This window comes from Typha angustifolia, chromosome 15 (assembly GCF_048772165.1).
Source record: "Typha angustifolia cultivar Huaian chromosome 15, ASM4877216v1, whole genome shotgun sequence".
Lineage (NCBI taxonomy): Eukaryota > Viridiplantae > Streptophyta > Magnoliopsida > Poales > Typhaceae > Typha > Typha angustifolia.
In genome coordinates, this window is record NC_133253.1 from 7075970 (window position 1) to 7099090 (window position 23121).

At 36.5% G+C, this 23121-nt stretch overlaps 1 protein-coding gene across 1 annotated transcript; it reads left to right on the top strand.

The window, feature by feature from the left end:
• The first annotated feature begins 321 nt into the window (after positions 1-321).
• On the top strand, positions 322-23028 carry LOC140778860 (DNA gyrase subunit B, chloroplastic/mitochondrial-like). The gene is made up of 21 exons (XM_073123752.1): positions 322-570; positions 665-788; positions 1450-1530; positions 1643-1756; positions 2088-2144; positions 2811-2912; positions 7895-8045; positions 8135-8211; positions 8856-8963; positions 10389-10459; positions 11941-12082; positions 15445-15543; positions 15683-15811; positions 15991-16105; positions 17878-17945; positions 20417-20530; positions 20598-20714; positions 20831-20884; positions 20974-21079; positions 22126-22256; positions 22404-23028. Exons 1-21 carry the CDS (start codon positions 422-424, stop codon positions 22470-22472), a joined length of 2178 nt encoding a protein of 725 aa, XP_072979853.1. The 5' UTR covers positions 322-421; the 3' UTR covers positions 22473-23028.
• Positions 23029-23121: the final 93 nt, after the last annotated feature.

Genomic DNA, 23121 nt, shown 5'->3' on the forward strand with positions numbered 1-23121 from the left:
CTTTTTCTATTTTTAATTTTTGATTTATATAGTTCTAACAAAATATCAAAAAGTAACTATGAATCACCCTTTGTTTATCATGGGTTTTCAGAAGAAAAAGAAAAAGAACCCAAACTCAATATATATTGAAATAAATGGGGCATTATATTCTTATATATATGTTTTTCTTTTGTGTGGATAAAATGGTTATATATATATATATATATATATATATATGTAAGTCAAGTAAATGAAAAGGAGAATTATGTATATAGCCTAAATTAGTAGCCGTACGTCTTAAGGTTTTTAGGGTTTAAGAGGGAAAAACACACAGGCAGCGACGTTTCCCTTCCTTCTTCTATCTCCAAATTCTCCACCTCAAGAAACCACCAAGGAACCAAACAAAAGACCAAGAAGGGGGGAACTCTACTCTTGGACGCCAATGGCGCTTCTGAGGCCTCCCCCTCCTCCTCTCCACCTCCGCTTCCTCCTCTGCCGCCTCTTCTCTTCTCCTTCCCTTCGCTTCCGGCCCTTATCATTCTCCTTCTCCTCCTTCCCTCGCTCTCGTTCCCGCCTCTTGCTGAAACCAAGGTCTTCTTCTTATTATTATTGTCTTATCCCAATCTTTTATTTTTTTTTCTTCTTCTTTTCATTTATGAGTTATTTTTTCTGGGTTTTTAAGCAGCGGTTCGAGTTTTCGGCCTCAGAGGAGTGGAATGGGAGTGAGAGCTTTCATGTCGTCGACCATGGCTTCGGAAGCGCTGCAGGAGAAGGCGGGCTCGCAAGCCTACGGTTCGGAGCAGATTCAGGTCGGTCTGCTGGGTTTCTTATATTGTCTCTTGATAGTTCTTGCATTCTTTGGTGCTTTCGGCGATTTGTGATTACTATTCGAAGTTTCAGGGTGGATTGACCTTCAGGGAGAGAAAGGTGGTACCTTTTTTGGTACAAGTTTAGGGCTTTATGTAATTATGGGGTTCTTGAGGAGATCATATTAATAGATAAATGATTTAAATTCGATGTTATAATTTGTTGGTGTTTCTTACTGTGTAATCTTTTTCAATTTGACTCAAAGAGTGGTTAAAGGAGAGGGTGCATGATGCTTAAATCTCTTCAGAGTTCTATCTTGATAGTTTTGGTTGTTTCCTTTGTTTAGTGCACCATACATGGCGTTCTTCAATGAATTTATATAGTTGTAGACTTGTATTATGATTGTCAATTTGTCATTTCCATTGCATGGATATTTTTGGTTACTTCTAATTCAAAGTTAATTCTTGGAAGAGAAATATAGTCCCTATTACAGTTAGAACTCCTACCTGATAATCTATGCATACAAATGGTGATTGAAGTTAATTTTATGCCGTTCAGACTGGGATGCTCTGTTATCTTGTTTTCTTTTCCTATAGAAGCTGGACATTTGCATTTTCCTTCTGATATTTTAAACTTACATATTGTTCATCTACTATAATCCAGGTATTGGAAGGATTAGATCCAGTTCGAAAGAGACCTGGAATGTATATTGGAAGCACGGGTCCTCGTGGATTACATCATTTGGTATTGAAGTTCTGTTTTTTCTGCTTTCCTACTTATGTAGAAATTAGAGTGGAGTCTAGTATCTACCCTATATTCCTTCTCTTGTCTTTTTAACTGCTACTCTTGATTCTAGGTGTATGAAATATTGGACAATGCTATTGATGAAGCTCAAGCAGGATATGCCTCAAGGGTAGATGTAGTTCTACATGAGGATAATTCTGTCAGTATTACTGACAATGGACGTGGGGTATGGACTATTTTTCTTATGTGCATGTCTATTTTCTCAAATCTCAATTGTTCATCAATTTTTGTAAAGGAGGTTTTTGCTCCTATTCCTGATAATGAGGAGCGTAGTTCTTTATGTTATTGGTAATACTATGATGTTCTGAGCAGGAAAACAAAGATATATGTGGCATTTAGCTTCATTAAATGATAACAAGGAACCCAAGAGAAACATAACTGTGTCATATCTTGAAGCTACTTTGCACTTTTTTGTTTCGATTTTTGTCAGTGGTCCATAACTCTTATCTTTTTTGAGATACTGGTGGCAATCAGTAATTTTTTATTATCTTTTGCAGATTCCTACAGATTTACATCCTGTCACAAATAAATCCTCTTTAGAGACTGTTTTGACGGTATTATCTTGACTCTTCTCTTTTGTCTACTATAACTTTACCTACAGATATAGATGAGATTATTTTGTCTTATCCGTTATGTTCCATGCCATTATTTACTTATTGTTAAACACAATATGCTTCATTATAAACACAATGCATTCCATGATAGTGTATCTTTTTGTTAGCAACTTATCATTGGCTTACTAAAGGTATGCATATAAACTGCTAAAGAGAAAGTACAACCTTTTTATTTTCTAGTTCTCTAAAATGTTACAATCCTTTTATTTCATACTGTTGTCATATTTTAAGCTGTTATCTCATAAAATCTAGTAAAAGGGGGGCAAAACTCGTGCTACATTTTCTTATCTCCTAGTAGATGTAACATGTAGTTCTGTGCCTTATGCATGATTTTGAACTCATATATTTAGGTACTAGCCATTACATATGTACCTATCTCTGTGTGTTACTAATGTGTAATGCTCTAATGCATTTGGAAAAGACGAATACTAGGAGTTGATTAGTCTCACTGCAATTGATGTTGCCATGGTAGAGTTTTATGGTTATCAGTCAATAAATCTAAGGTTGTGGCAAAAATTTTCTTATTGGCGAGAAATCTTCATTCAGTTAAATCGATGAAAATTTAAATATTTACTAATTTTCCTGGACTGATAAAAAGTTGTGCAGGTTTTACATGCAGGAGGCAAGTTTGGTGGTTCAAGCAGTGGATATAGTGTTTCTGGAGGATTGCATGGTGTGGGTTTGTCTGTTGTAAATGCTTTATCTGAGGTATTTCTTGCTTCTTAAATTCTAATTTGTTGCGTAAGTCAATATGAGTCTCATTATGACTCTTCTCCTGTCTATTTCTTTCCTTATTTCCTTGATAGACTATGTCTATCTAAAGTAAATATTTGCAATATTGATGCAATAGTTGACTTTACAAGAGATGGATCAACATTTAAAAACTCATAGGAACTTTATTTGATATATTTCTTCCCCTTATCTGTGTTGATTATTTTAGCTATATATTGTTCAATACTTTTGTAATTTTTATATAGTTAAGCTTATAAAGTATGTCAGGTCATTTTCTTTAGGATTTTCATTTTCTCCATGAAATCCTATTTTCTATGTAGTGTGATAGAAAGTTATGTTATTAATAGCTAATTATTCATCTATATGTAGGATTATCTAGGATCGGCCATCTAAAAAAATGATATGTATCCGTCGTATCGGATCAGACTACTTTTTAATTACATAAAATTCTAAATATTATTTAAAATATAAAAATTTTTAAAAGCTGAAAAAATAATAAAAAATAATTATTACTTACATATGAAGTCTAAAAACTAAAAAATATATTTACTTACTCAAAAAATAATAATTATTCTAATTTTTTTTCTTTATTCTCTCTCGCCATCATCTTTCCATCTCTCTCTTACTGTCACAAGGAAAATTTTATTTTTTTCTGATTTTATTTCTTTTTATTTTTACTCTCCTTTCTCTTCCCTTTTTCTTATGGTAGCTATAGCAAGGCAATTTTTTTCTCTAATTTTTTTATCATTTATTTTTCCTCCCTTTTCTTTAGCTCTTTCTTCCTCCCTCTCTTTCACTCTCCACTCTCTCTCTCGTTGTTGTGAACTAATCCAAAGCTAATTGGTCTAGTCGATTTATGAATTCACTTTGTGGGTTGGTCTAGTTGAGTTGAGTATAGTCTAGAATTGCTTGAAGGGCAAGTCACCTAAATGGAGTAGCCGCTATAAAGGAGGTGTGGTGCGCACCTTAAAGGCATCAATGAGAATCATCCTAATTTTCTCTCTCTCTCTTCCCCTCTTTCTACTCTAATTTCCCTCACAACTAGTGATGCACCTTTCGAGGCCACCACTAGCTACAACTTTGCTCATCAACTAACCCACTCTCACTATCTCCTTCCTCCACCTCTCTAACTATCTCCGCTCCACTACCTACCCATTGCAGCTGTAGATTCAACTCTAGCCGCAACCACTGCAACAAGCTCCCCTAACCTCCACCACAAACCTATCTGACTTGCAAGCTTCTCTAATTGTCTTATTTTTCACCTCAACCCACACCAACCCGATTCACTATGAGCTGGGCTCACCTGTACTAGCCTGCAACAACACCGATTGCAACAGTGGTATCAGAGTTGGTTTTAGGCGTTATGACCCGGAGGTGCAGATCTTTCACCCACCCATGATCTGACTGAAAGTGATGTATGACTCCAACCATGACAATGGCATTCTGGCGTACGGCATGGCTCGATTTTTCAAAGTTTCAAGGAGGTAACCCATTAGATTGGATTTTTTGAGCTGAGTAGTTTTTGAGTACTAGGGCACAAAGGAAGATGTCAAGGCGTTAATGGCAAGTTTTCATTTAGAAAAAAACACCTTTATATTGGTACTAGTCGGTGAGTGCCTACTAGTTGCTCAGGACGTGGACTGAGTTCATTGAGGGGCTCTCAAGACAGTGTAATACCTCAAGTTTTGAGGACTACTATGGTACGCTTTCCAAATTAGTTCAACGGATATCTGTTGCGTACTAAGAAGAGTTTGAGTGCGTGAGTAGTTGGTGCTGCCAAAGTTTGGCAGCAGCAGCAGTTGATCGGCACATTCATTTTTGGGCTGCACGAGGAGGTTAAGGCCCACGTCCTTTCATTATGACCTTAGACCTTGAACGAGGCCTTCGAGGACGCCATGCAGATGGAGTAGAAGCATACAACTTTAAGGAGTGCTTTAAAGACTTCATGTCCTAGTCAGGATGGCAGGATTACACCATGTGCACTAGGATAGGGTGGTGGGTCGACACCTGCTCTGAGGATTACTCCTGCCCCGTTTGGTACGAGGACAACACTGAGGCTAGCTGTTGGTCTCAAAGAGGGAGGGGCACGATCCGTAGTCCATACTCTCACACCTGCACAGGTGGAGTGACAGGCTAAAGGGTTGTTTTTCGGTGTGACGAGCGGTTCACTTCGGGCTACCGTTGCGTTAAAGCCACTGGGAGTGTGTTGGTGATTGACGACCATGATGATATGGGTGAGGAGGTGATGGAGGATGACGTGGCCATCGAGGATTTGGCAAAGATAATAGATGAGGGCCTCTTCATGCATGCTTACTTGGAGATGAGTGCCTGATTACCCTATAGGTAGATGAGGTGATAAAGAAGCACATCGTACACATACTTATTGACATCGAGAGTATGCATAATCTTTTGGAGGAGTGGCTTGTTTGGAGGCCGAGCCTACCATCAGATTTGAGGTGACTATTGGGGACGGCAGTGTATGGTAGACCACTACTGACTTTGCGGACCTTTGATCCTGCAGCATCTGTAGCACGGACAGAGATGAACCTAGAGCTGACTAATAGAGATGCCACCCTGAGGAGGTTGAGAACCCACATTGCAGAGGTGTAGAACCGCATGAAGCAGATCTATGATCGCAAGCATTATGAGTAGGAGTTCACTATTGGTGATCTAGTGTCTATGTGCAGTCATATCGACAAGTGACTGAGATTAGTGTGCTACCAAAAACTAGCGCATCAGTACTTTGGGCCGTTCTGAGTTATCGAGTGAGTAGGTCTTGTAACATATAGATTGACATTGCCAGATGGATCTCATGTCCATCCAATATTTCATGTTTCAGTCCAGAAGGCTCGAGTCGGGGTAGATAAGATCGTGGACATGGACATATCCGATCTCATGGAGGAGACACCCAGTGAAGCCAGTTAGGATTCTAGCTTGGAGGCGATGACGCAGATGTGGGATACTGTAGACGGAGATTTTAGTGGAGTGATTGGGTCGACACTTCGATGACACTACGTGAGAGCTTGAGTTCGAGATTGTCGAACGTGTCCCTAATTTCACATTTTAAGGACAAGGTGGCGAAAGTGTAGTGGATTGTGAGCTTGGAGTTGGTCTAGTCGAGTCATGAACTTACTTGGTTGGTTGGTCCAGTCGAGTTGAGTTTACTCTAGGATTCCCTAGAGGGCAAGTCACATTAATGGGGTAGCTACTATAAAAGAAGTGTGATGAGCTCCCCAAAGACATAAACGAGAATTATCCTAATTTTCTTACTCTGTCCCAAAACCTCCCTCACAACTAGTGGCGTGCCTTTCGAGGCCACCACTAGTTGCAGCTTTCCCCATCGGCTAACCCACTCTCGTTATCTCCTTCTCGCAGCTCTCTAACTATTTCCTTCTCTCCATTACCTACCCATCGCAACAGCGGACCCAGCTCGAGCCACAACCACTGTAGCAAGCTCCCTTAGCCTCCACCGCAAGCCTAGCTCACCCGCAAGCTTCTCCAATCGTCCTCTTCCTCACCATAGCCCACACCAACCCGATTCACTATGAGTCGAGCTCACCCTTACCAGCCCCCAACAGCACCGATCACAAGACTTGCCTCTTTATTTCACTCTCGGTTATTACAATAGAAAATAGCATAGACTAAAAGAGAGAGATTGAGAGGAAGGAAGAGATCCAAGGAAAGAGAGGTAGAGGGTAGGGGGCGAGAGAGAGTAGAGAGGGGGTCTGCCAGAGTGAAAGTGAGTAGAGAGGGAGAAAAAGAGAGACGGGCTTTAAAGAGAGATCAAAGGAAAATGAAAAAAAAATACTAATCTGAGGTCGCCGGAGGTCGGGATAGCCAGATTAAGGACGTCATTGAATGTTGAGGTCGCTGGGATTTGTGTCGGGTGTTGCCAATAGAGAGGGAGAGAATGAGAGAAGAAAGAGAATGGGGATATATTTGAGTCGGATCATATTACTCGTTTCAAAAGGGTGGACCCGTATCGGATGGGATCAATCGTTTCAATTGATTCAGATCCAATACGGATCAGGTATTGGCCAATCCGACTGATACATTGCTGAAACCAATCTAGAAAGTAAGAGAAAAAATATGTGAATATTTTTTGAAGAGAAATAATTGCTTATATAAGAAGGAAAGGATATTTTTGTTCATAAAAAATTAGAAATGGGGAGAATTTAGCCCACCATTGAATTTTAAAAAACGGGGAGAATTCATCTTTTCACTATCAGCAAATTTTATATATAAATTTTTAGGTTTCATATGTGAGTATTTATTTTTTTTCAAATTTTTTAGAAATATTTCTGCACTTTTAAATAATATTTAGAATCTGATATAATTAAAAAAAGTTTGATCTGATATTGGCAACTGATACGGTTAATACATATTGTTTTTTCAGAAGGCTAATCTCAGTCTAGATTTTTCGAACCTTGGTTTTAGTTTGATAAAATTGATGGTTGGAAATTTATGCAGTGCTTTGGTTGAAGGATAAAGTTATGGAGAAGTAATCATTGAAAAATTAACAAAAACAACTAAAAAGTGGCTGGATGGCACATCATTACAACATTTTTTTTTATAAAGGTGTGAAGAATAGACAATAAATGGATAATTCTAAAACTAAACTTATAAATACTTGTTTTGAAGTTCTGAATATGTTATCAGCATTGAAAATAGTATTCTCCTATGATCCTATTTAACAAGTCCCTGAAAAATCCTCTTTTCATCCTATAAGCCTTTTGAGATTAAACACTGATAGCCAACTTGGAAAAACTGCCTGATTTATCTATATTATGGTGTATTATACTTATTATTCTTTTATTCTTAATTTGACTGTTAGGATGACAGTTAGTTTTGTTATACTGTTCATTGGCTTAATGCCACTCTGATGTCTGGTACTTTTGTTGTTTTTGTGCGAATTTTCTCCAATTGATTTCGATTCTCTGGTTTGATTCAACTTTTAGGCACTAGAAGTTACTGTTTGGCGTGATGGGAAGGAATACCAACAAAATTACGCCCGTGGAAAACCAGTGACAGCTTTAACATGTCAGATACTGCCACCTGAGTCAATTGCTAACCAGGGTACATGTATAAGATTTTGGCCTGACAGAGAAGGTTAGCTTCATGTTCAATCATTGAATATTTTCTTGTATGGAGATCTTAAAATATGTTCCTCTGTGATTAACACTTCTCTTATAATGTAGTATTCACCACTTCCATTGACTTCGACTTCAACACTATTTCTGGTCGTATTCGGGAACTTGCTTTCTTGAATCCTGAGGTATGGTTATCCTTGCCAGTTTTTACACTGTTAAAATTTCAAGATATAATCTGTTTTTGCCGGATAAAATTTTTGTGATGTACTATTAAGAAATACCAACCTCACTGTACTCTGTTGTGCCATCTACATTATTTCATGGACTTTAAACATTTACCAACATTTTAGCACTGTTACAATAGATTAGAGTGTTATACATGAAGAATGCATATTGTGTATGCGATATCTATACATGTGGATATGGGGCTGGTATGCAGGATATAAAGATGGCATGTGTTTCACATTTTTCACATCCTAATTGGCCCCATCCACAGTGTACATACCATAGATGTACAAAATCCTCCTTTGTCAGTTTGTCTATTGTTCTTGGTCCATATTTTTGGATCTCTAGCCTGTGCTCAAAGATTGTATATGAATGAAAGAAAAATTGGATAGCATTATATTGTAGGGTCCTTGTCTGATCTTGTGCATCTGTTTGTAAATGAGTTGACTAAACCTAAAGGTTAGAAGTACTACTTATTTTAGTTTTTTAGGAAAGTTAATCTTCTGTTACTACTTTCTGACCTTCTAGATGTGCTGAATTTGCTTATTGATTGATTAATCTGGTATTAACTAAACTGCTGTTTTGCACTTTCTCTTTATTATAGCTCACAATAACTTTGACCAAGGAAGAAGGGGAGTCAAAGATGCAGCATAATGAGTATTGCTTTGCGGGTGGCTTGTCTGAGTATGTTAAATGGTTAAATACTGATAAGGTTTGCACTTTGTAGCTATGTCATGCAGTAATCACAATCATGTATTTCCTTTTATTATGCAGCACTTTTTGTGACAACAATTTTTTTCTTTCTATCATCCATGATGGTAGTGTGCACTGTGTAAGAAACTAATTGCATCTAGAGATGCTATATTTGTTGGTGATTGACTTTATTCACTAATCCAAGGATTCACAAACTCCGCAGTCGACCTACTTGGCCAATATCCAGTTAAATACATGAGTGAGCTAAATGGTCTTAAGTGCTGGCCTTACCCTTAAGCCCTTCTCAATATTTTATTAATATAATGGTATAAGTGGTTAAGATCCTAACAACACCCTATGACCCTTGCTATCTTACAACCATAGTGATGTTGCGAGATTGGCAGGTCCATCAATATGTTACTTTAGATAGCCAATCTACTTCTTTCCCTGCAGTTAACAATGCAACAAACTTTGAGTCCATTGCAGAGTTTAGCTTTTGAAGTGCATCTTTCCTTCTTTACTTACCATGACATTAGGATTTGACCAATGCTGAAGACAAAGCATTGGTTGTCTTTGATTTGGAATCTCTGCTGGTGTCATTCTACTTTCGAAGATGCATGGGTAGCTTGTAGCCTTGTATAATGCAACACCATGTCAGAGTGCCTTTAATATGTCAGTTGTTTATTAGTTGGCACCCATTAAATATTCCCAGATTGACTGTGTTGCAGCTGGCCAGCTGCATATTTACCACTAGGTATAGCTAATTGTATACATCAAAACTGCCAAGGACCCCACAGTAGACCTGCTTGACCACATGACCGTTATTGGCCTTTAACCTGCTATTAGTTGCAGAGGGACTTACTGTTGGAGATAGACTTGCTAGCCATGTAACTATATCTCATGAAAATCTTCTCAACATAGTATTACTGGCTTGAAGTGCATTTCTTGGTTCCGGAAATCTTCACAGTTCCACCAAATTTCTCTTCAGCCAATCCTATATCCTTCTTAGTTCTTACTGAAGTTTGAAAATAGGAACTTTTTATAACCTGCCTCCATATTAGCAATACTTTTTATGAGAATATGATTATTTTTAGTAGTACCATTCTGTTGCTATGTTTCTCCCCCGTGTATTCAGAGTTGTTGCTAGTCATTCCACCTCGCCTACTCATAATCACTGTAAGACCATAAACTGTTGTAGCTATGACAATCTTATTCTTTCACTTCTAGCATAATTTAGTTTCTGATTCCTGTTAGAACTTTTATTTTATTCACTTTTAAGTTTTAACTATCTAGTGTTATATCCTTTCTTCTTTTATTAACATGGAAAAGGCAAAAGATGAGAAATTTTTACCTTTTATTTTATGAAATATGCAGTTCATATAGTGTGGCAACCATTCTCTCTTTACTTATTAACATTGTTTTTTAAATTGCTTTCTCATGCCAGAAACCACTTCATGACATACTAGCATTTAGAAAAGAAGCAGATGGAATTATAGTTGATGTAGCTCTTCAATGGTAAATTGTTTTCCTCGCTTGCTAATTCATCAAATAAGACCTTTATATTCTTACTCTCAGATTCTGAGTGAAATCTCTTACTGCATTACATATCTCAACTTTCTTTATTTTTTGTTGCTTTAGGAGTAATAGTAAGTCACAGGCACAACAAACAGTAGCAATTATATATCAAATCTCAATCTAAGCATGATACCTCTTCTCAAAGATAATGTCTTGACATTGAACATATTATAGATTATGATTATGCATTCACAGACATCTCAGATTTTGCATTTGAGTATTTAAGCATAACAACACGAGCTTAGAAAAGAAAAGCAATTATTTACATGAAGCACAAGAAATTTTAATATGGATAAACGAAGAAAGGAAATATACAGACACCTCATTTAGAACAGATAAATAATACCAATCACAGGATAGAAGGATGATATGAAGTTGTCTAGTTTCCAAGGAAGCATCCTCCTTACCCTGAGTTGCCTTATACAATATACATCTGTTACCTCCAATTGACAGTTCCTCCTTTCTATCAACTCTCATGAAGTATGGACCAGAACACCTTCATGAGTTAATGTCAAGGCCACTCAAATCTACAGACTACTTGAACTACCCAATCAAGAATGGTGAAGGCAAATTTGAATGGTGGTTTTAGAGCTGTGTATCTCGATCTACTACGTGGAAACTAATAGGATGGTTTTAGAGCAATTCTTTTGCAAGAGTCCTAAAGATTTATCTAGCTATATATACCAATATGTTTGCCTTGGATCCAAAGTAAATTCCGATCATCAGGTTAGTTGGCTTACATCATTCAGTTGGTCAAATTTTGTTATCTATGGATCAACTGATTGAGATAGAACAGTGCAGGCTTATCCAAGAGAATCCTAAGGTATAACTACTCTTGAGGTATCATGAAACCATTGTCCTTACTGAATACTACCGAGCTAGATGTTGCTGAACATTTGGTTGATTGAATTTCAAGCAGATTAGATTGTCTGAGATTAGACCCATGTACATCTTGATTATGCAACTGGGAGAACTATGAGTTAATCCAGCCCAGACTTGATTTCCTGTTTACAAAGAGGATTGTCTGCATAATTGCTCAAGTAGGGAATATCAGTCACATCCTAACCTAATTATTGCATATTGAATGAAGCGTAAGGGCTTCCCAAGATTGGGAATTTGTTCAAATGGCATTTTATCTAATCTGGAACATGAGTAAGTGATAGTGGGAATCATTGATATGCTGATTACTTTAGTGGCGGCTGTCACACTGTTCAACCAATAATCTAGGCACAAAACACATGCTTTCATTGGTGTATAGAGTATTTGTGAAACCCTTATTGCACTTTCAGTCTTTAATCATGATTAGCACTCAGAGTTAGGTAATTATCTCTTTATTATCGGAAGTTCTGTTTAACTTAATGCTTCAGCATGATGACGATTTTCTGTTCTACTTTTTAAGTAATAGATGTCATCTCTTACAGGTGTTCTGATTCATATACTGATACGATGCTAGGATATGCTAATAGCATCCGCACTGTAGATGGTGGTACCCATATTGATGGGATGAAGGCTTCATTAACAAGAACTATCAATAACTTGGGAAAGAAATCCAAGGTTATTAAGGTAATATATTTCCTATGGCGATCATTATTATTGCTTGTTGAATTTGCAGTATCAGCTTGTTGTTTAATTAATATTGACTCTGTAGATCATCAATAGTTTTCAAATTTTTCATGAAGAACCTCGCAAGTGCTCATTATTTTTTTTGAAAATTTTTAGATGTTATAAGGCATTGTATTGAAGTAGCCATTGACTGATTAAAAATGAATATCTGTCATGTAATTATTGAACTTCTTAAAGGAAATGAAGAAAAATTTGTAAGGCATGTTTTGTTACAGATGATTTATTATTTCTTGCATTGTTTCTGTAATTTGGTCCATCTGTATTGTTCGCTTTATTATGTCGAAAGCTGTTTGTTCCTTTAGGAACCTGATTCCCAGAACAAGGGGATGATCTTTTTTTATTTATTATTTATTTATTTATTTATACTACTATGCTAATCCATCTTCAAACAATATTTTTTTCTTCTTGTTATATCGATGTTAGTGGTTAATGAGGCAATTTTCAGATCAATTAATTGTCATCTATTGTTATGACAATCTTTGCTATTGGTTTCATATTCACTCAGAAGTTGACCTGTTTGATTAGATCAAGTGAACTCCAATTTCTATTGTTTGTATTGTTTAGTTGTATACCTTAAAAATGAACTATAATATTGCTCAGAACTTTGTAAAGCTCATAAGCAACTGGATGCCTATAATAGTTGGTTTAAAATGTTACTCTTTTTATTTCATAATTTATTTAACAGTATGCCTTCAATTGTATGGATTTAGTTAGGACGTGTTTGGTTCTTAGAAAGTGAGGGAAGTGAGAGTCCCTAATGAACTTACTCCAAATAAAATTTTATCACTTCCTAATGTTTGGGTGACATAGATAAGGTGAGTTTGGAATTGTGAATTTTTTATTTTCTATTGTTTGGTTGAGAAAAAAATAAACATAGAACTTATAACTTCAAAATAAAAATAAAAAGATTATTTTACATCTATACTGCTTTTTAGTTCTTTATTTGTATGCGTATCCTGTTAAATTTTATGTTTGTGTATATATTCTTTAAAAGTAATAGTTTTTGCATAAGTACCCTTTAAATTAATTTTTAACAAATATAAGTTCAAAGCATTAGTACTTAAAATATAAAAGGCATAAGTATCATTAACTGAAAAGGTTGCGTAAATAAAAATAAGGTTAATTACGCTAACACCTCCTGAACTATACCTCGTTTTTACTGAGACTCCCTAAACTTTTTTAGATTATAATGTCGCCCTTAAACTTTAGGAAAATTTTAGTGTCACCCTTTTGTTTGTGTGTCGTGACAAAAATTGGGCGAGTCAGCTTATATGACAGTCATATTCTCCTTAAATGACCTTGATACACTCGTTATGTATTTTAATTAAATCAATAGATTTAATTATAGTTTTGTTTCAATCATTTAATTAAATTAGGATAATTAGATGAGATTTAATTATGCTCCCCTCCTCCCCTTCCCTCGGCTCACCGTCGGTAGCACCTGGCGCGAGTCGGCCAAGATATCAAGGGGCAGCACCTGAGCACTGTTTGTCGGCCTTAAGGAAGAGCTTCTTTCTGCAGCGGCCGAGGAGGGCAAGGTCACGAGTAGCCACGGGTAGTGAAGGTGAGGGCAGCCAACGTCGAGGGCGGTGAGGACGAGGGTGCCCGAGGACGGCGGTGCAGCGCGAGCGAGGTCACGCATGGTGGAGGAATTAAATCGGATAGAGGATAAGGGTGGCCAAGGAGGGCGACGAGGACGGTGGCATGGGCTGTGAGGGCACCTGCGATGAGGGCGAGGGCTAAGGGTGAGGGCAGTGTGGTGCGGTGTGGACGAGGGTGGTTGAAGATTGGCGGTGAGAGCGAGGGTGGCCGAGTGCGGGTGAGGTCATGCATGGTGGAGGAATCAGATCGAATAGAGGATGAAGGTGGCCAAGGAAGACGATGAGGACGGTGGCGCGAGCGGTGAGGGCAACTGCTGTGATGGTGAGGGCCGAGGGTGAGGGCGGTGAGGGTAAACACGATGGGGAGGAGGGCAGTGAGGTCGAGGGCCAAGGCGGCGGGTTCGCCTTTTGGCGAGCCAGGCTCATTGTCTTGTAGTGGATTCGCCTTCCGGCAAGCCAGGCTCGTCTCGCGGCGCCCTTGATCGCTGTGTCGCTGAGAAGGCTAGGTGTGTCGACAAGGAGGCCGGGTGGTTTGGTGAGAGGAATGGTAGTGGGTTTGGGATGAGATGGTGGTTTTTGTAATTTAATTTTTTTTATTTTATTTTAATGACTATGGCTAAATTGATGACCTCATTATTTTATTAGGGGTATAATTGATCATTATACGTTTTTCGTTACCGTCATTACCCGTTTTAGTTTGTCCTAAAGTTTAGGGGTAATATTGTAATCTAAAAAAGTTTAAGAGGTTTGCGTGAAAACCAGGTATAGTTAATGGTGTGTTAGCGTAATTAACTCATAAAAATAAGAATATACTTGTCCTTTTTAGTCAAATTGATGAAATTTTAATAGTTAGGTTTGAGGAATATTCAAAAGATTTTTTTGAAAAAAAAATGTATCCATGTAAAAACCTTGAAATATAAATATCAATTTTATAGGTGTATACATATAAATAAGAGATTTTAGAAGGGTATATATATAGGAAAAAGAACTTGAAATAATATAATTTTGGATGAGGTCTTCTAAAAATTTAGTGATCAGATGCTTCGTACGTGACTAGGAATAGAATTAGAAGTATACTCTTCCTCCTCTAAAGGGCAAGTGAATTCGGCTAAAAGTTCTATTATTTAGGTGGTGTTTAGTTGCTTAAAAGTGAGAGAAAAAAGTAGTCACTTTTTGAAACTTTTCTATGTTTTGGTTAGTAGTTATATAAAATAATTCAGAGTGATTTTTTTACCTATCAAAAGTAGGTCAATTTTTTCTGGACTTCTTCTTTGAGAGGAAAGAGTCACTTCACTGAAGTTTAGTCACCTTATTGAACTTTATTTCTAATAACCAAACACAGTCAAACAAGTCACTTTCTAACTCACATCATAAGAGAAAGTGTGTTAGTTTCTGAAACTACTCACTTCAATTCCCTACAACCGAACATGCCTTCAATTGGACTCATCATTAGACATCCTTCAGCTGTCCACTTGTTGAAGGTGACGCATTAATGGTCCTATAGTAGTGCAGTCTTTGCATAATAGGTATTGTTCTATGTCTTTGAGACAATTTTCTTTGTTTAAATTATGTGTGCTAATTGATAAATGTCTCTGATGGCATGCCTATGCTTCGGGGTCTTGATTAGCAAATTAGAAAATTTAATTTATTGATTGGCTATAAATTGTCGTTCTCTCAATGGGCTAATTTTCTTTTTATTAGGAGAAGGATATTAACTTGAGTGGGGAACATGTTAGAGAAGGATTGACATGTATTATTGCTGTGAAGGTTCCAAACCCAGAATTTGAAGGGCAAACAAAGGTGATATTTGCTTTCTAATTTATGGAAGTAAATGATTTTCTCCATATAATGATCTGGATCAGCTGTCTTGGTTGTAGAAAGTTCAAATACTTTCTACATTTCATTTCCTGATATTTATTTTTATATTCTTTTGCAACAGACAAGGTTGGGAAATCCAGAAGTACGAAGAGTGGTTGAACAGTGCGTTCAAGAACATATTACTGAGTATTTAGAGTTGCATCCTGATGCGTTAGATTCAATTCTCTCAAAATCTCTTAATGCCCTCAAGGTATACTTTCTTATTCTATCGTGAAGCTGACTGGCAAATAGGAAACAGTTATTTCTTATCTGGTATTAGTTAGAGGAATCAACATTCTGGCTTAATATGTACTGAAGCTTTAGATGTTAAACTAAGTTGATGCCTTCTCCAAGATTTTTTTACTCTGCAATTTTTTTTTTAAATTATAGGCTGCAATGGCGGCTAAGCGGGCTAGAGAACTGGTGAGAACAAAAAGTGTCCTAAAATCTTCTTCTCTTCCTGGGAAGTTAGCTGATTGTTCATCCACTAATCCTGAAGAATCTGGTGACTCTTCCTATCTTGTGTCTCCTTTCAGCTTGAAACTTCTATATTCATATAAGGATACCTTGCCATGTGATGATGCAACTTAATTCTTAACAGTATCCATTATGCCTTTATGGCATTTCATATCAAATGTTAAGTGTGCTCGAAGAAGTCAAGAAGAACGGTCATGCTGTAGTACTCCATCAGATGTGTCAATGCCCAAATATCTTGCTTCTCCAACTTATTTGTGTTTCCATATCTAGACTATTAAGTGCCAACTAGCTTCTTGTCTTGTTTCCTAGGTGATTGACTGAGGTATGTCAGATGAGCAGGATCTAAGATCTGGAACCTGTTCATCGTATTATTTGTTATGCAACATCATTAATGCATATTGGCCACAAACATATGCTTATCTGAGTGATTTTAGGTCAGAGCACTGGGCTCAGTTCAAACATATTCCGTAACATCATGGACGATGCAATTTAACTCAAGGTGCCTCTACATGAATTAGTCACAGTGAGCATGGTCTGCGAAGTTTCTTTTTCTGCCTTGATTATATGTTCTCCCACAGTCTCACTCAATCCTGATTATAAAATACTGGGAGCATGAGAATGTAGGATGATTCTTATAGTTGATAAAAGCTTCAAAAGGTTCTTTTGTTAATTGGTTTCGATGCCATTGCTCAATGCCTTGAAACATGGACATTTCAAACACCAAGAACTCAATCAGAACCTTTGCACCTATAAGGATGCATAAACATTCATAGTTGCACAGAAAATCAGATCTCTTGGACAATCAATGTTGCTCCTGGCTGGAAAATCTTAGTTCGTTACATCACAGTACAGGAGGAGGAGAAAATGGTTTAACAGTTCCCTGAGCTGCATACTTACTCTTTGATAACATTTGCATTTAGAGGACAGACTACGTGTTGCTACCATGTCAGCAAGATCGACGGCCAAGTAGCTTTAGGCCATTAACACCCCACTGTTGGTGATTATTTATTTTATATTTGATAGTTTGGAAAGGAATTCAAAGTGCTGAACATTTGTTTGAGGGAATTGTGGACAAGCAAGTGATCAGTGCTACAGATTGATCTTGTATAATTCATAATGTCACTTGTGCTCTGTGGAGCTTCAAGTTGGCATCCTTTCTCTTCCAGATAAAAGATTGATAATAAAGCTGATCAAAGTTCATGTTGTCAATAATATTTTATTAAACAAATGAACCTTGACTGATGAAATAAAATTTCGCCTCTGGAGAACAAGGTCAATCATGAATTATAATATTTTTTTTTGTCAAATATTTGGAAAAGAACCAAAATGTTCAGCACACACCAAGCATGACACTTTATATCATCAAAGTGCTCACCTGGAAAAAGTGATAAATCTTAGAAGGAAAGAGGCTAAGTGTCTTGCAATTTTGGGAGCTTTGATCATCCATGTATGTGGGGATTCATCCACCTTCTGAAGAAAATTTCCTTTTCTTCTTTTGCTTTGACCTGATTTGCCTTTTAAATGTATTGATCGTTTTAACTTTTAACCTTTAAACTCAGATTTTTGTTGGTAAGTACATTCATGTTGTGGCAGTCTTATATTTATTACAGACATGATAAAAAGAAACTTTTAAGGACAAATATGGTTTAGAATGCCATGCATCTATTGTCTGATGCATCCAGTTTTATTTATGCTTGTACTGATTCTATAGTTGATATGTTGACAATAGCATATTCTGTTATTCTATACTGTCTGGTACTTAACTTTTTGTTTATTGATTCTACCTGTCAAAATTTCCAGAGATTTTCATAGTTGAAGGCGATTCAGCAGGGGGTAGTGCAAAGCAAGGTCGTGATAGGAGATTTCAGGTGAAGTTTCAGCTTTATTATGTGCAATGTTTTTGAGAAATGTGAGTTAACAGTGATTCGTGACCTTATTAGAAGCGATAGGAATAACAGATCATTCATTTTGTTATACCTACTGGACCACCACTTGTATGCTGTGTATATTTGACTTAGATTTGATAATTGCTGTTTTCTTCAGAAGTACCAAAAAGATTTGATAATTGCTGTTTTCTTCAGAAGTACCAAAAAGATGCATGCTATTCTTCGTTTTCCTTCACCTTTAATCCCTCTCACTGTCATCCTTATTAAATATTGAAAGAGGTTGTATACTATTTGGTAATGTGGGGGTTAAGAATAAACTATTTTCTTTAGTTTTATCATAATATTAAGAAGAATGGGCCATTTCAGCATCTGCATTCTCTATTTCTGTCTTTGTTGAACATCATCAAAGAGGAGAGAGGAACAGAGAGGATGAGGGAGACGGGTACCATTCATCGCGTGTGATGTGGAGCACAGTAGGGTTTGTTAATTACTGTTTCACATAACTTAAAGTTTAAAGGAAGCAAGTTTCACTCATTAAAATGTTTAAGTTGAGACAACCTTACTCCTTGCATCACGCCAATTAGTCTTCTTCACCCTGTTCAGTCCTTTTCCCTCTCTCCTCTCTTACAGTGATGATTACGTCGATGCCTCTCACAAGTATACTTTTCTCTCTCTCTCTCTCTCTCCTCTTTCTCTCTCCCTCTTTCCCTTCACCAGGATGTTTGCCATATTGCCTCTATCTTTCAGAGAGTTTCCTAGCATGGGGGTATACTGATTCACAATTTTCTTAAGTACAAGTATGATTTTTGCAACAAAATAATGAAAGACATTACTCTGCACAATACTATACTTTTTGTCCTCTATGCAATGGGGAAATGATTCAGCTTTATCAGCCATCTCGGAATAATGTTGCTTTGTGCCCCCTCTAAATTTGGTGAGTACTCTACCTATTCGACACAAGGAATCCCTGATGAGAACAAATTAGCAATATGCAGCCTACCCTTGAGTATATGAGGTAAAGCCTTGACCAGCATACCAAGTGATGCCCTAAAAGAGGGTGTTGTCCTGGTAAGACCTCATTTGTTTAGGTGGAAAAAGTGTGTTATTGCAAAATAAACTCCCTTTAATCTAAAAAAATCATGCCAAACCTGAGATAAGACTTTAGAATAGGAAATTAGAATGAATCCCCTTATTTCAAATATCTTTATTCTAGGTTTTGGTTGGGATAAATTTTTTTGAAAGAAATCACCCACTGACTCCAAAATGCAAATGACCAATTTGCCTTCTTCAATACTAAACCCACTATTTTAGAATATGCTTGTAGTGAAAAATGTTTTGATATTTGATGTCCATTTGTGATGCTATTTATATTGTGTAAATTGTGAACTAAATTAAATTAATATTTGGACAAGATTGTAAAAATAACCATGAGAAGATAATATAATAGTTGTAAAATAAAATTATAATCTATACTTAATTTTAAACTTATTTCCTATTTTTCTCCAATAAAAAGAGAAGAAATACCAATTATTTATTTGCATTAAACTAGAATAAGAGCAATAAGGTTGATTTGGTTATTTTTTATCCTTTAGTCCAATTATCACAATGAAATACTATCTTATCTTATATTTTTTATTCCAGCACTTATCTTTCTTTATACAACTAAACATTAAATTGGAATTATAATAAAAAACAACTCTTTATTTGGAATAAGTCATTATTTTATTCCAATTCCTTTTTTTTTTAAATTTTGCAACCATATGGGCCCTAAATGGCGCTTCCACCTATGCTGGTCTGGAAGTGCAAAGCATATCCCTACCTCATTTCACTTATTAGAAGGAATCTCTTTTATGAAGCGAACCTGCTATAAACATGGTGCATGGGGCAAACCTTTTATCATGTTAAATGACAGTCTGTAAATATTTGATCTTGCAAGAAATGTTCTATCACATTTTAACATCATTTTTTCCCTTTTTTGGGGGAACTTTTTGTCTAGAAATTGTGTTGATAAGGGTATAGATTAACGTGACTCATGGAGATATGGCTATGGCACACCTGGACCCATCTTTGTTGTGCCATAACAAACTATTTGTTTCATAACTATGACACCATAAGAAAATTTAATTAGTGTTTCCACAAAGCAGCATATTTATATGCATATGGTAACACACACATATATATATATATATGTGCACCCAGGTATATGCATATCCATTCTTATGTTGACCCATTAGCTCTATGGAACTCTTAGGAGATTTACTTACCTAAGAGAATTTGGATTACTTTCCTCATTTCTGAATGATGACGTACGGAAATGCACTGTATGAATATTGCATATAAAGATTCTAATTATGCCTAGGAATTCTGTCTGGAATTTGTAGCCTATGGTTATATGTATTAAGTTCACATTAAATGTATTTGATGATTTAATTTGTCTTAACAACTTGATGCAGGCTATTTTGCCTTTGAGGGGGAAGATTCTAAACATTGAAAGGAAGGATGAAGCAGCTATGTACAAAAATGAAGAAATTCAGAATCTTATTCTTGGTCTTGGACTTGGAGTAAAGGTTGGAGATCCTAACAGTAGATTTTTTTGATTTCTGGCATCATTATTGGACTAATTTCTTCTTTCAGGGGGAGGATTTTAGAAAAGAAGCCCTTAGATATCATAAGATCATAATCCTGACCGATGCTGATGTGGATGGTGCTCATATTCGAACACTTCTTCTTACATTTTTCTTTAGATACCAGGTAAATGAGGGAGAATTTTCTTTCCCCATGACTGGAATCATCCTCATGAATCATGTCTATTTAAAATCTTTTATATGAATAGTGCTATATCACTGCCATGGTTTTGTCTACTGTAGAAAGCACTCTTCGAAGAAGGCTGCATTTATGTAGGTGTTCCCCCTCTCTACAAGGTCCACCCTCCAGTGCTAATTTTGCTTGAATCAGCAATTTATGTTAATAACTTAATGTGTATATGACCTAATATGTTCGTGGGTATCAGGTTGAGCGTGGAAAGCATATACACTACTGCTATGATGATTCAGAGCTTAAACTTCTGCAGAACACTTTCCCTACAAATGCTTCATACAACATTCAAAGGTTCAAAGGTAAAGATAGAAGAAAATAATGTTATCAATTTGTACATTTTTAGTGGTTAGCAAGTCAATGACATACAAACCTTACGAACAACATAGGCAGAATTATTAGACTAGAGGGAAAAGAAATCATTGGTAATGCCATTTTCCTCTAATGGCTTTACTTGATGATCAAGATAACTGAGCTCTTGTGCATGAATTTTTCAAGGGAGACATTAGGCTAGATAGTATTCTTGGATCGATTGCCTGCTATTTCTTGTTGAATCCATTTAATTTGTTTCAATTAATAAGTTGTAATTTTTTGTTTCATGGACAATTTGTACCATAACAATATATCTTTTGCCTGGTATCTTCTTAATGCTTAGTTTATTTTCTTTAAAATGTTTGTGGAAGTTCTGCACAGTACTCCTAGATTTCTAATTTATAATAATGTGGCAAACATATTTAGCCGCAATAATCCTGTGCATGCTAGTAAAAGTCATGCACTCTTGGTTTAGAAGTGAAAAGGGTCAGTGATGGCATTTCCACATGCATGTGCATCAAATATTATGTCTAGTTATTTTCTACTATCCGATTCTCGAGGTGATAAGACTGAAAACATCCATTACATTGTGAAAATTTTCTTGAAGGTATCATGGCCATTTATAGATTTTACTTTTGTGTCACAATGTCACATGTGGGCGTTTTGCAACTTAATTGCATTTTATTTTTTGATTGACAATAATGAGTTTTAGCACGTACTGCATATATAAATTATGTACACTTCATTATATCAAAATATGTATTGACTATGAAAAATATTTGCACTCATTTTTTAAAAACCCAATCTTTCTAATTAAAAAAGAAACTGCAATTAAATTATAAAAGCCCCGTCAAACGTGTGTATACCCGTAAGAAAAAACTTCAGTCCTAATGGACAATGTCAAGTCATGGGCATTTTGTTTTTACACACTTGTAGGACAGTGCCTCATAGTTCTTTGTTCCACTTTTTTGCCTTCCATTATGTTCTCTTGGATATAGAAATTCTAGCTGTTCCAACCTAACCATTGATTAAATAGGCTTGGGAGAAATGATGCCAGTACAGCTTTGGGAAACTACAATGGATCCAGAACGAAGGCTATTGAAGCAATTAATGGTAGAAGATGCTGCTGAAGCAAATGTTGTTTTCTCTTCTTTAATGGGAACTCGCGTAAGTGAAAAAGGAGAATTTTGTAGCTTTCTGTTTGATATCATGTTTACGTGATGAATATTTCATCAGTTAAGGCATTTCCTTGATCCTTAATCAGTGTCCTAGATTCTGATATATCATATATGGCACTACTTGCTCTATGTTTAGGTTGATTTTAGGAAGGAATTGATTCAGAACTCTGCAAGCATGATCAAGCTGGAGCATCTCGACATTTAAGAGCGTTACAGTGGGTCCAACATGTAGCACTTATGATATTGCGCCTCACAAGAAATGCTAACCAGCTAGTTTCCGTAAACCACCGGAAAAAAAATCAGATAGCACCACTTTTGGTGTAAAATGAAGAAGCCAATGCAGATTCTCAACTACCTTTTCTGGGGATTTGTGTAGCTTGTTGTAAATTCCCCAAGTTGGTACTTGGATTTGGCCCGCCTTTTTGCTGCCAGTTATTGATCTTCAGCAGATTGTATTGCGAAAATGGAGGGTAATGAAGCAAGTCAGCAGCGTCTTTCTGGTTACGTTCTACAGCATTGCAACTTGCAGAAGGTCGAGCAACATTCTGCTTCCAGTAACTCTCACAACAGCAATGAATTGCTATCGATGTGGCATAGTTACTCTCTAGGTGTTTTTGGGATAACAAAGCCCTTCAACGATTGCATTTTAAAAGTTTATGGATTATCTCCGTATAATTTGTGTATGTATATTGTTTAATGGCTGGTTAAGAAGTTGGCCAGTATAGTTTCAAATGGCTTAATGCTCCCATCATTTACCTTCTCGTGTCATTTGTTTCTCATTTTTGGAGATCGTCTCTTTTTTAGTTGGTCTACCAGAAGAAAATGAATTCCTTTTCCTTGGCATATATATATAT